The sequence below is a fragment of the Salvia hispanica genome, chromosome 6 (genome assembly GCF_023119035.1).
Source record: "Salvia hispanica cultivar TCC Black 2014 chromosome 6, UniMelb_Shisp_WGS_1.0, whole genome shotgun sequence".
Taxonomy (NCBI): Eukaryota; Viridiplantae; Streptophyta; class Magnoliopsida; order Lamiales; family Lamiaceae; genus Salvia; species Salvia hispanica.
This window is the reverse complement of record NC_062970.1, coordinates 11,506,144-11,519,390: the sequence shown is the minus strand read 5'-3', so window position 1 is coordinate 11,519,390 and position 13,247 is coordinate 11,506,144. Positions and strand designations below refer to the sequence as shown.

General features: G+C 36.3%; 1 protein-coding gene across 9 annotated transcripts in view; it reads right to left on the bottom strand.

Moving 5' to 3' along the window:
- Window positions 1-3,631: 3,631 nt before the first annotated feature.
- Window positions 3,632-13,247, bottom strand: part of LOC125193959 (phospholipid-transporting ATPase 1-like) — a 10,516-nt gene continuing 900 nt past the window's right edge. For 2 of the 9 annotated variants that reach the window (XM_048091925.1, XM_048091927.1), the window contains exons 2-9: window positions 8,418-10,040; window positions 7,476-7,821; window positions 6,457-7,249; window positions 5,822-5,945; window positions 5,311-5,530; window positions 4,674-5,132; window positions 4,272-4,575; window positions 3,632-3,986 (exon numbers count right to left, since the gene is read on the bottom strand). In XM_048091925.1, the coding sequence (XP_047947882.1) occupies window positions 4,374-4,575; window positions 4,674-5,132; window positions 5,311-5,530; window positions 5,822-5,945; window positions 6,457-7,249; window positions 7,476-7,821; window positions 8,418-9,732 (3,459 nt within the window). In that variant the 5' untranslated portion in view covers window positions 9,733-10,040 and the 3' untranslated portion in view covers window positions 3,632-3,986; window positions 4,272-4,373. The other 7 variants (XM_048091928.1, XM_048091929.1, XM_048091922.1 and 4 more) reach the window with 7 other exon arrangements.

The following is a 13,247-nucleotide window of genomic DNA, read 5'->3' as shown; positions in this document are numbered from 1 at the left end:
TAACAAAATATTTTTCAAAAATGAATCAAACCTTTCACAACTAATTTATGTAAAATACGTATTATATATTTATTTATCGCACCCCCAAATGAAAATTTCTGGATCCGCCACTAATACACATTATACACATCCACACATTATACCACATTCAATTAGTGTTGAGTAATATTTCTTTTTGGATCTATCTTATTATTTGGGTTATTTTCATATTCAACATTATCCAATGAACTTAATCTCTTTTATTTGTTTCTTTACTTTATAGTTTATTCTCTTCTTTATTAGTATATTTTCTCATTAATTATGTATTTTATTCTCACTTTATTTAATTTACTAAATATTTATTCTTAATATTCATACCCAAAATAAGATTTACACTGTTACACTAACAATTTTCACTCATCCTCCTTTATAACTTAAAAGTTAAAACTTGTGTTGACTCGAAGTGGAACATTTAATCCCGGACTGCGGGGGTAGCAATATCATCTGAGACTTAATAGTTGTAGTATTTTTTAACGATGAAAATTATGGGCGTCGTATTTTATAGTGATATGCAATAGCCCGAAAACATATATAAAAATATGTTGTAATATATAAGTCAGTCTTGTCACAATGCTCTCTCTGTCTCACAAGAATATGCACTCTTTTCCTTTTAGTCCGTCCAACTAAAATATGCACTATCTAAATTTGGAAACTCTTTTCTATCTATTGAGATGTGACCTATTTTCCACTAATAATACTTTAATAATTATTTTTTCTTTTTACTTAACTTTTACTTTATGAATTGTGTATTAAAATTCGTGTCTAATTAAAAGTGCATATTCTTTTAAGACTCGAAAAGTATAACTTTGTTTATTAGAAGAAAATCTTGAAAAACAAAATGCTTTTCGATTTTGATAAAAAGTGATTTGCATGGTTGGTCAAAGACGTAAACAAAGTCGGAAAAGAACAGCAATAGAATAAAGATACGATCATCAATCATGATTCATGTGCATATCTCATGAGTCACATAAACAACAGTCAACCACAAATTTCCTGTAAATCTTCTTGTTCACATAAAAAATAAAATCAAATCAAAACATCAATGTGTATACTGAACAGTGGCTACCTTCTACCGCCTTGAATGATAATATAGGAGGCTGAGTGGAGTCTTAGACAGAAATGGTAAAAAGCTAGGGTTGAATAGCATAAATCTATCACGGTTTCCCTTGCTATTTTATTCCATGTTTTGAATATCTCATCAAACAGAGTCAATTTAATATTATTATAATAGATAAATCAAAATTTAAAAAAATCATATCAACCATAGAAAATACTGTATTTCTGAATATGCTTTAAAATCGAATGTTATAGTTATTTATGTTATAAAATAATTAATGAATTGTACTTAGGACCAACCCACCAGGCTAGCCTATCGGATTGAGGGTCTGGCCCTATCGGGTTACTGGCTAATCATATTGTAATTTTATCAAGTTGAAAATTTTCAATCCTAACTCTCTAAATTTACCGAACTATTTGGGCCAGCCCACGGATTGCAGACTACACTGACATCTCTAGTTTTGATAACCATTTGCCGATACAAATTTTTTATATTCTAGTACTTATTTGCGGATTTTTTTGGATTGATACAGTAATATGCCACATCACTTTTTACAATTATTATAGATTAAAATTGAAAAATATTTTAATAGTAGTAATAATAAGAAGAAGAATACTTTGAAAAAACTACTAATAATGAAATTATTTAATTTAATTTGTGGATTACAACTGGAATATGTTTTTATTACTTAAATAAGGTAAATATGGTATATATGTAAAACAAAATTTTAATATAAAACGAATGAAGTATCTAAACTTTTGAAAATTAATAAAAGGGTAAATTGTCAATTAAATTACAACTTTCGGTTGACTACTAGTCAATTTCACAACTTACAAAGTTAGTTAATTAGGAAAGTGTTATATTGCTAACTCTGAACTTAATTGCTAACTATAAGTAAATAATAGGCATTAGTATATTCAAATCAAGTGCGTAGATCATTAGCCCCGGAATGTCAATACGATCAACAAAAAACGTCAATAAGGGTATTAAGGTCAATCTACAACAAATTAGTTGTAACTAACTTTTAAAAAATATCCCATAACTTTAAAACACATATATCAAATTAAAGATAATTTCATAATGATTCTAACGAGATCTCACTTGCACATGTTTCGATGTCAAAATTAAAAAAAAAATTCAAAAATTTTCAATTTTTTCGTACAACAATAAATGTCAATATAATATATAAAATATGTTAATATAATACATGTAGAATGTCATTCTTAAAGCACTGTGTTGACATTCTCAAAGCATCGTGTTAATATTTTCAAAACACTATAGTGACATATTCATCCAAAACCCTAATTTGGTAGTTTTTTTATCCTTTTCGATTTAATCAATAAAAACAAAAATTTACACGTGGCAAATTTTAGACCACTAGATTTCTAAAATCATATGGTCTTAAATTAGTTGTAGTTAGCAACTAGAGAGTGAGTTAACAATTGATCACAACCTAATTAAATCATACTACCTATCAATACTTTCGTAATTGTCTCATAACTTAAAAATTTCCTGCAATTAAGTGGTGACATGGAAGTCGGTGTTTTCTAATGTGGTCATAACGTTGTTTATATAAGAGAATTAGGGCTGAATTATGTGAGAATGGAGATATTCGACGAAAATTAGGGCGAAATTGTTGAAATAAGAGCGACGTAATTTTCTTAATCTATAATACACCTCATTGATGGAAGGAGAAATATAACATCCTAATATCATATCATTGAATAACGTCACCCAAAAGCCATGTCACTAAATAATACCAAGTAACTGTTGAAAATTTTGAAGTTTTGGGACAATTGCGAAGGTGTAATAAGCTATGATTTATTTAGCTAACTTTGTAAGTTGTGGAACCGACCATAAATCAATCGAAAGTTGTGATTTAATTGGCAATATTCCCTAATAAAAATGACAAAATTATCTAAACTTTCTAAAATTAATAAAAATGTAAAATTACCTAATTATGTGTATACTAATTCATCAATCATCGGAAAAAATAAAACAAATTCCTTTGTGAAAAGAAAGTTAAGCAAAATTTGAATTTCATTCAAGGTCAGTTCGGTTAGCGGAACTGGACTTGAATTTGAAGGAATTATATTATAATTTATAGTAATTGATACGAAGGGTTTGTGTATTCCCGCACATTGTGTGTAATGTGTGCAATGTATGTAGTGTGTGAAGGTGCTCAATTTTACATTATTTGGAATTTCAATCATCTACTTTTGACACGAATTCAAATTGTGGAATTGAGACGAATTGGAATTGTAATTCAATTCTAAATCAATTTTATAGTTACAAACACGGGGTTTAGAATTGAAGATTCCAATTTCAATTTGAAATGCTCAATTCTATGATACCAAACAGAGCCTCGAAAATCTTCAATTTGTGCACTTAAGTCACATTCCATGACCACTAAAGTAAACTACTACATTCTAGTTAAATAAGATATTCAAATTTTAATAGTAAGGTTTTCAAAAGGGACCTAATATTCTCTGTTAAAAATACCACGGAAAAAGTGACAAAAAACATGAAAGAAGATGAGGAAATAGCAAGCACATTTTCATTACACGCGTTAATACATCTAATCTATTGTTAGTTAAAAGACACATATATATAGAATAAGAATACTTATTATCTATAAACTAATCGATTCTATATATATACAACAGGCAGACCTTGGAGATCTCATGTTCGTTTTTCCATGGACATTAGAATTACCTGGAATGCTACAGCTTCAGATTAAGCATCGACGAGCAGCAGCCTATTTTGACTAGCAGTTTTGGGCTCCCCTTCCCCTCTGTAGCAGAACGACGATGACCATGCCTCTTTGTGCCACGGATCAGTTCATGTAGCAGGAAAGGTTCCTATCTATCTGTGGGCTTTCACCAGATTTCTACAAGATCAAAAAGGAATTTGTATAAGCTATATCAATTGGGCATGTTGAAGCATATGGATTAGATTGAATGAACACTATATGAATTTTTTTTAATGCAATCTAACATGAAAGGGTCCACTAAAAGTAGAAACAAGTGTAATGCTTCTGGTCATATGGAGATAAACTAATACTACTATTAACCCAACAATCCTAATATATCCAATCCATGGTTTCAAGAAAAATTGTATCGGTAAATGATCATCAAAACTCCGCGAGTAAACTATAGAAAAATGTTGAGCATACCATTTGATTTCAGAACCTGAATGCCATTTGGAAGGCACATCTCAATAAGCTCGAGAAGAGGCCCACCAAATGAATGACAAGAGAAGACAGCAAGCATGCATGTCAGCTAGAATCCTGATCAGCATTAGACCCGAAAAAAGGTCGCCTTTTTCTCAATATCTCAGCTTCTCTAGCAATCTGGATATCAGAGGGCCAGAAGATCTGACGGCAAACTTTGAAAATAAACCGGGGGAGCAATCCTATAACCATTATGAGTAAGATGGAGATCCAGTAAACTGGTGATTTTACAAGATGGTATATTGTACTGCAAAACAACAACAATTTCACAGTGTCAACCATAGATGACTATTAGTGCATCTTATAAATACGTGATGAATGATAATTTTCAACATATAGACTAACCCATAATTAGGGAAAACAGGTATAGAATCAAGCACCACCATGCAGCCATATGTTACAACAATTGAGCCCCATATAGCAGCATGAGTAACAAATACCCATCGCTGAATATCCATTGCCAAGTGCACATTAACTAATATGACAACTGCAATTGTCCATAAGCTTCCCATACTCCATATGTCAATAGTGCTCTCTCTGTAGGTGAACAATGGTACGTAGAAGAGTACAAGGCTCTGCCACAATGTGTCCACCATTGTAATCCAGAAGAGGGTCATATTGTAACTCTCTTGACGGTGCCCTGCTGCATAGAGCTTTGGATATTTGAGTAATGTCTTATGACTTAGGTCCTTGTCTAGAATACCAACAACAACCGTTGGTACAGAAGTATAAATGACGGAGTAAAAAACACTGCTCCAATCTGTCAATGCAGAAGTAGTAGAAAAGGCTGTACATAAGATATACCTGCAAAATTAATAGAAGAAAGCACTAGTTCAGCAGGGATCCATATGTAGTTAAAGTATGCATAGGTGTGTGGATTTTCTATGCAACAAACACGCCTTTCATGATATCAACTTGGAAAGCCCCAGATTTCATAAGGAAACATTATGCACTACATAAAGATCAAGGATACTCTGCGTACCAGAAAAGCATCAACACAAAAACAGCATTGCGATAAAAATTGTAGAGAATGAGATAGCCAAGCCGCTGATAATTCCAGTGTCCATGCACCAAAAGCAATCTTTTCAAAAATCTGAACTGGCCCATAGCAAAGTCTGATGCCATCACAGCTTGGCGCCCTTCTTGCCCACAAATTCCAACGCCAACATCCGCCATTTGGATCATGGAAACGTCATTAGCCCCTGCAAAAGCATTACTCATCAGATGACGATAAAAGAGTTCTTCATAAAGCTTTATGAAAGATATACTAGTTCATAAAGTTCAGACAGAAAACAAGAAGAAGCATGATGTATCTGAGTCACAGTGTTACACTAGACTATCAGTGTACTACAATAACAAATTCAGATTTACATCCCAACTCAAAACATAATGCAGCAATTACCTGCTTAACCCTAAGCAACCGAGATCACAACGAATAGATAATGTAATGATAGAAAACAAAGATATATGAAATCAAAATATAACCGACTCACCGTCACCAATGGCTAGTGTAAGATCATCAGTGCGGCTTTTAATCATGTCCACAATTCCAGCCTTCTGCAAGGGTGCAACCCTACAACAGAGCACCACCTTACACAAAGTGGTGAGGTTGAACAGCTGATGACATTGACAAAAAAAGAAGTAAGAGGCTTGTTCATTCTTATAACTGTAAATAAGCTTCTATCAAGATATCAAACATAAAGCTAAGAAATGCTTGAGTAAAATCTTAAACGTAAAACTAGTCCAGGACAGCTAAACAAAAAAATAAATTGGGTAAAATTTTATGGTACTCCCTTCGTCCCCCAGACGTATGAACTATTTCCTTGTCAGTCCGTCCATGAAAAGTATGAACTTTCTAATTTTGGAATAGTTAAACACATTACCCCTACTCATCATTTTATTTACTACTAATACCATTACACTACTCTACTAATGATGCTTGGAGCCCACTCTACACTAACACTACTTACACTACCTTTTATCTCAATATCTTACTTTACCAATTATACATTAAAACACATGCCGAACCAAATGTTCATACTTTTTCAGGGACGTAGGGAGTTTAAAATAAACACAGACTAAAAAAAATGCAAATCAGAATAAAGCAATTGAAAAGAATGATGTGTACCTCGTATTCCAAGTCTTTCTCTAATATGTATACCAGACTGTTGCCATCAATTATAAGGGCTAGCGGGCCAAAAGTAGGCCTGTCTTCCTCACCTGTAATCTGTTGAGACATATTGGAAGACTTTGTTTGAGAAGTCATTTCAAGAAAATTAAGTTCAGTCTTCTTCTTCAAATTCGTTGTATCATCAAAGGAACTTGCATAATTGACATGGTATTTGGCCTTGGCATCACATAATAGTTTTCTGCATTCATGTTCTGAATTTCCATTGATTATGATCTGGTGCATATCTGCTGTCAAGAGTCGGCAAGAAAGACCAATAGATATTGCCGTCTCTTGCTTATCTCCAGTGAGAACCCACACCTTTATTCCAGCTTGCCGCAGGGACTCAATGGCTTCAGGTACACCCTCTTGTAATCTGTCCTCAATAGCTGTGGCTCCAAGAAGGGTCAAGTTGCATTCAATGAGAGCTGCAGCTTGGCGTAGTTTTACAACTCTATCAGTCAAAGATGTGCACGCATCTTCGTACATTTGTTGCCACTCTGCAAGGAGTTCACCACTAAGGTCCCTAGATGCAACAACCAGGGTGCGTAAACCTTCAGATGAATAATCATTCAGATGTACTTGTGTTACATGTCTCATGCGATCATCACATGGAAGATCTTTTTTTAAGATGCTGAACATTGATGTATCAGCCCCCTTCACCAACACCTTAACACTGCCATTGGGAAATCTAATGACAACCGACATTCTTTTACGCACGCTATCAAACTCATGCAAACCCAATACATCCAACCTGCATTGCACAGGGTAATTACTCTAAGCCACAAAAATAGCTTCAAGATTAACAGGAGTCTATCAATGAGAAATAACTGGACTATGAAAAATATCCATGTACTGAATTCAGGAAAAGAGGAAATGATGAATAACAGATATTATATCACTTGTCAAGAAAGATCAGCTTATTAGGGATCAAAAAAAATTAAGAGATTATAAGTGAAGTAATGAGGTCAGCTTTCTACCTTAATTTCTCACCATTGGCATCAATCACTATATGCCCAGATGTCCGCTCAAAAAGTGTATAGCCATAAGCAGAGGCTGCTGCAACCAATGCCTGTTCATCAGGAGACTCACCTTGATAATCTATAGAAGTCTGGCCATCACTCAATAAACTACCAGAAATACTTGAAGGAATCCCGGTAAGAATGGGTATCACGGTGTTACAAGCTGCAAGTGTCAGGAAAAAGTCGTATGCAGCAATTCTTTCTTCTCCATGCAGATCTTTGTACAATAATTTGATGAGTTCAGTATCAGGGGTGATTTCAGATTTAAGCTTCCATTTTCTTCCACTCCCCATACACTCTTCCACTGCACATGTTATCACAAGATAAGACAAAAATCATGAAAGAGAAAATGACAAGACAAAAATAAATGATATTATCTCAGCTATGCAAACATGAGCATGCACACATAAAACAAAGGACTTAAAAAGTTTATAGCACTACTATTGCAACATGTACAGTGGAAAGAAACTTTAAAAGAAAAGAGCGGTGCAGAAATAAATTATTAGTTTAAATCATAATAAGATTAACGAGAAAATTAAATTATGGCTATATCTTGGAACTCAAAGTGGAGAGGACAAAGAAGAATAAGGTGTGAATATAAAAGCAGGACAGGTGAACAGCTGAAGGGTATCTGTTCTGCAGATATAATAATGACCTAAACTGCAGTCTTTTTCAAATGTATCTTGTTTGTCAATACAGTTCACTGGATTTCAAGAAGATAGTCATGTAAAATTACAAAAGAATGTGTGTCAATGATCTTTTTCCTATTAGCTACAGAAATACCATAGATCTTTTTCCTAATAGATAACAATACAATAGTGCTTGAATATATGCAACACAGGGCAACGCCAACATAAATTCACATTATCATTGAAGTAAAGCAAGACTTTCAAATTATACCTGTGGCGTCTATCTCCCGTGAACCAGCTTTAGAGTCACCATAACTCTTCCCCCAGATACTTGCTTTCTTGAATTCCATCTTGTTTTCTGTCAGTGTGCCTGTCTTATCAGAAAGTATATATCGTATTTGTCCCAAATCCTCATTAATATTCAAGGATCTGCACTGAAACCTAGAATTGCTCAAACTGTCGTACATGTGCTGATCACCAATCATGAAATATGATTGCCCCAACCGCACCAGCTCCATCGTGATGTAGAGGGATATCGGAATCATTATCTGGAAAACTATGATAGAACTCAAGAATGAGAAAAATGTCTCCATAGGAATTCCATAATACTTGTACTTCTTGCCATCTTTTCCCTTTTGGAAGTAAACTTTTCGGTAGTAAGGCAGTGTATCAAGCTGAAACTTGTGGCGATTTAACCATAAACCCATCCCTAGGCCGACAACAAGGCACATGATTAAAAGAAAAACTGATAACCAAAATGTCTCCCGGTTCATGTAGGTTTCCAGTCTGCTTCTTTTAGAAGGGGACATTGCACTGTTTAGCATAGCTTTTGTATCCTGTCCAGCATAAACCACGACCCCAACTGCCCATTCTGTGTTCTTCAGCTGACAGCCACGTAGAATAATATTGGATTGGCTGAGAGGAAGGAAATTCCCATTGAGCTCCATATTAGCCATGAACTCATAGATATTCCTGTTTGGCTGCTCACAAGTGATGATACCAGATATCATAGTCCCTTCAAGAAAAAGTTTATTAGTTTCTTGTCGAGCATACCTTGTTTTCAAGTTTGATTCACCATCCAAATTCATAGTCTGAATGTAGGCAATTCCACTAGGATCACTCGTTGCTAGCAACACCATATCACAAGGAATAGTTTCATCAGAACTGATCTTCAATACCTCACCAGCCTGAATCATTTTCCACCTTTTGGGATGGAATCCATCTGATTGTAGCACTAGTGCCTCCCTATTATTCTCATTCCTGTCAGATCTGTGTCTCCGCCAATCCTCATAACCATCTTTGACAGCCGTGACAGTAAGCACAAAAAGAAGAGGGAAAAGGGAAACTGTTCTGCCAAATACTGCAAGAGGGGGAAGCTGGTTCAAAGCAGCAATGGCTAAAAAATACAAATAAGCCACCCTGTGAAACTGAATGAAAAGGTTTTTGGGCAAGAAGTTAAGCAATGTGTACTTGCTTGTCCGGATCTCGTTCCCAGAAAAATGAGAGTTATCACATGTCTTCTTGGGATCATTAATATGTATCAACCTGGGGTTATCATGACGTGTGGTATTATCTTCAAGCTTCATGTTTAAGTGAAACTTCTCAGGCCTATGAGGTTTGCCCACGGCCTGTTTCCAGTAAGGAGAAATGTGAGATGGAGCCCCAGATATTTCAACGTTCCGCTGCACATCCTAATTTACACAACTCCATGACACAAAGCATCTCTGTGCTCTTGGGAGGCATTGCTGACAAAACTCCCTTTCTTCCACCCTCGAAAGCAGGGCGTTGTGATAATTTCCCGAAACAGCTTCACGCAGCAGAGTTTTTCTTGAACTCCTTCAGATGATACAAATTGCAATCTTGTGTGTCATCAGGAATCCAGGAAGAGAATGATCTGTCACGGCGCAAACATGACAATGAGCTGAATCTCAAGGACAAGTTAAGGCGCTGATGTTGAGCTGGGGTTGTGGATTATAAAATGGTTCAGATTTTTGCAGCATTGGCTTGTCAGAAGACACAAAGAATCCATCAACACTAACAAAACGAATTTCTTAAGGTGAAAAATCGGTAAAACCCTACAATCCCCAACCTGAAAATTGAGTCACCAAAGGATAAGATTTGAGGAGACGATGATATCCCCGGGGTAAATCAGCAAGACAAAATGGGGAGGCGAAATCAATGCATTACTACTGGAGCATTTGCTAAATTTGGTACTACCAGTTCAAAATAAATTCACTCAAAAAGCTAAGCTCTTAAACCCTAGTAGACATGAGTGCTAAATAAAAACACAGCTTTACCTTGAGAGAGAGAAAAGAAAGCAGCAGATCCAAAAATCCAATCGAATCAGTGATGAAACAGAAAGTAAAGGACTAGAAATGCATCACCGCCGAAAAAGAGGAACAGCATTTAAGATAAATGAAGACGAAAGAAAAAACAAAAACGAAATTCGGAATGATTACGTGCAGATGAATTATAGATAAAAGGACGGGAAACAATAAAGAGAGGACTGACCTTGAAGCGCAGAGAGATGGCCCGTCTATTTATGAATGCACTGAATACGAAGTCGAAAATTTGGCAGATTTCAGATCTCCGATCCCTTTCTTTGTTTATCCGCTTCTGTTTCTTCAATCCACAACACTTCTTCTTTTTCTTTTTCTTTTTCTTTTTTTTAAGGAAGAATTAATGAAATTAAATTAGTGAACAAGTGATTAGGAATAGAAGAAAGTGTATTTGTTCTGCAACTGAAGCAAATCAGCAATTGCTGGTAGGGATGATTTAGATTGAGATTTGAGAGAGATTATACGGCTTGATATTAGGCTTTATTTTTATTTTTTTTATATATATATTTTCCCTTTCAAATTTGTTCGAATCCAAAAATTAATTCAAATGACAAATTAAGCACTCAAATACGTTGCTTTTGCTTTTAATATATCCTATATACAACCAAACCAGCAAATCAATCATATATATAGGAAATCAATTTAATTATCATATGTTGGCTTTGCCCTTTGATATTACATGTAAAATTAAAACTATGTACAAGAGGTTGTGGTTTGGAACATGCGAATAATAGAAATCCACTTTTCCAACTAACTCTTACATATGTGAATTTATAAATATTCTAAGAGCATCCCCATCCGTGCTCTTAGCTAAGAGCACGGAAGTGGGCCCCCCACTTTTACTGCTTGTCCTTAGCTAAGAGCACAACACCCACATCCGTGCTCTTAGCTAAGGACAAGCTCAAGGGTCCCACCATTCTATTATTCAATTTAAATAAAAACATTTCCACAATATTAAAATGCATTAAAATATCCGAAATACTATTACAAATTACAAAATAATTAAAAATTACATAATTAAAATCCTAAAAATTAAAAATTACACAAATAAAATCCTAAAAATTAAAAATTACACTACTCGTTGCCGAATTTCGCCCAAATGTGATTGATTAGATCTTTTTGTAGCTCAGTGTGGGCTCTTGTATCGCGCATTGTGTGTCTTCTTTCCATCCTCTCGTTCACCGTCGTATGCACACCTCGGCGTGGGGGAGACCTCGCGGTTGAGCTTCCGGCTTCATCCTCGTCGTAAAAGTTACCCGCCATCGGTCCTTCGTCAGCTATAATCATGTTGTGCAAGATAATACACGTGTACATGATGTCGGCGATATTCTTAACGTACCAAAGCCGAGAAGGGGACTTCACAATGTTGAATCGGCCTTGAAGGACACCAAAAGCTCTTTCGACGTCTTTCCGAGCAGACTCTTGACGCTGCGCAAAAAGAATCCGTCTTTGCTCTTGTGGATTGCTGAACGACTTCACGAAAGTCGACCACCTTGGGTAGATACCATCGGCGAGATAGTAACCCATGTGGTATGCATTTCCGTTGACGGTGAAGTCGATCGCCGGTGCTACACCATTCAAAACATCATCGAAGAGTGGTGAAGAATATAGCACGTTCAAGTCGTTGTTGGATCCGGCAACACCGAAATATGCATGCCAAATCCATAGGCGGTAGTCGGCGACCGCTTCAAGGATAAGCGTTGGGCCGCCACCTTTGTGGCCGCTTAAGTGTTGCCCCCTCCAAGCAGTCGGGCAATTCTTCCACTTCCAATGCATGCAGTCAATGCTGCCTAGCATACCGGGAAAACCGTGGACTGTTTCGTGAAGACGAAGCAACCGTTGACAATCGTCGGTGGTGGGTGCCCGAAGGAATTCCTCGCCGAAAGCAGAACGAACGCCGTCGCAAAAATTCTTGAGGCATAGGATTCCAGTTGACTCACCGACATGCAAATACTCGTCGAAGAGGTCAGCCGTTTGCCCAGTAGCAAGTTGTCGGATGGCACAAGTACACTTTTGCAACGCCGTGAGACTTTGCCGACCGGTTGCGTCTGCACCTTCTTGAAAATATTCAACGCGGGTGGACAATGTGTTGACAATACGCATAAACAACCGTTTTGACATGCGAAAACGGCGCCGAAAGTAATCTTCTGGATACCGCGGCTGGTCGGAAAAATAGTCGGCAACGAGCCTTTCATGGGCTCCCTCTCGATCACGAGGGATGTAGCGACGTTTTGCTCTAGTTGGTTGAGGAGGAGGGGCGGGGGTATTGGCGGCGACATAGGCTTCATAGGCGGCATGATATTGTTCATAATATTCTTGTTCTTCGCGCTCCGCTTCCGCAATGAGATTGGTGAAATCCATTTTTGAATTTTTTAGAGAGAGTTTGGGTGAGAGAGGAAGATGTAGATGATTTAGTATGAAAAAGTATGAATGAGAGATAATTTGATGTGAAAAGTGGATGATGAATGTGTGTATTTATAGATGATTTTGGGATTAAAAAAAAATCACAAAAATCCAAAAAAAAAAAACGTCTATAAACGGCTCTATTTTTTTGGGAATCCAAAAATTTTTTTTTTTTATTTTTTGGTATTATTTTGAATTATTTATGAATTTTTTTTTTAAAAAAAATTAAAAATCACGTATGGCTGCTCAGCGGCACGAACGTGCTCTTAGCTAAGAGCAGCGCCGTGCCGCTGGCACGGACGGACAAGCTCTCATCGGCGGACGGACGAACTCATGCTCAGCGGCACGGACGGACGGAC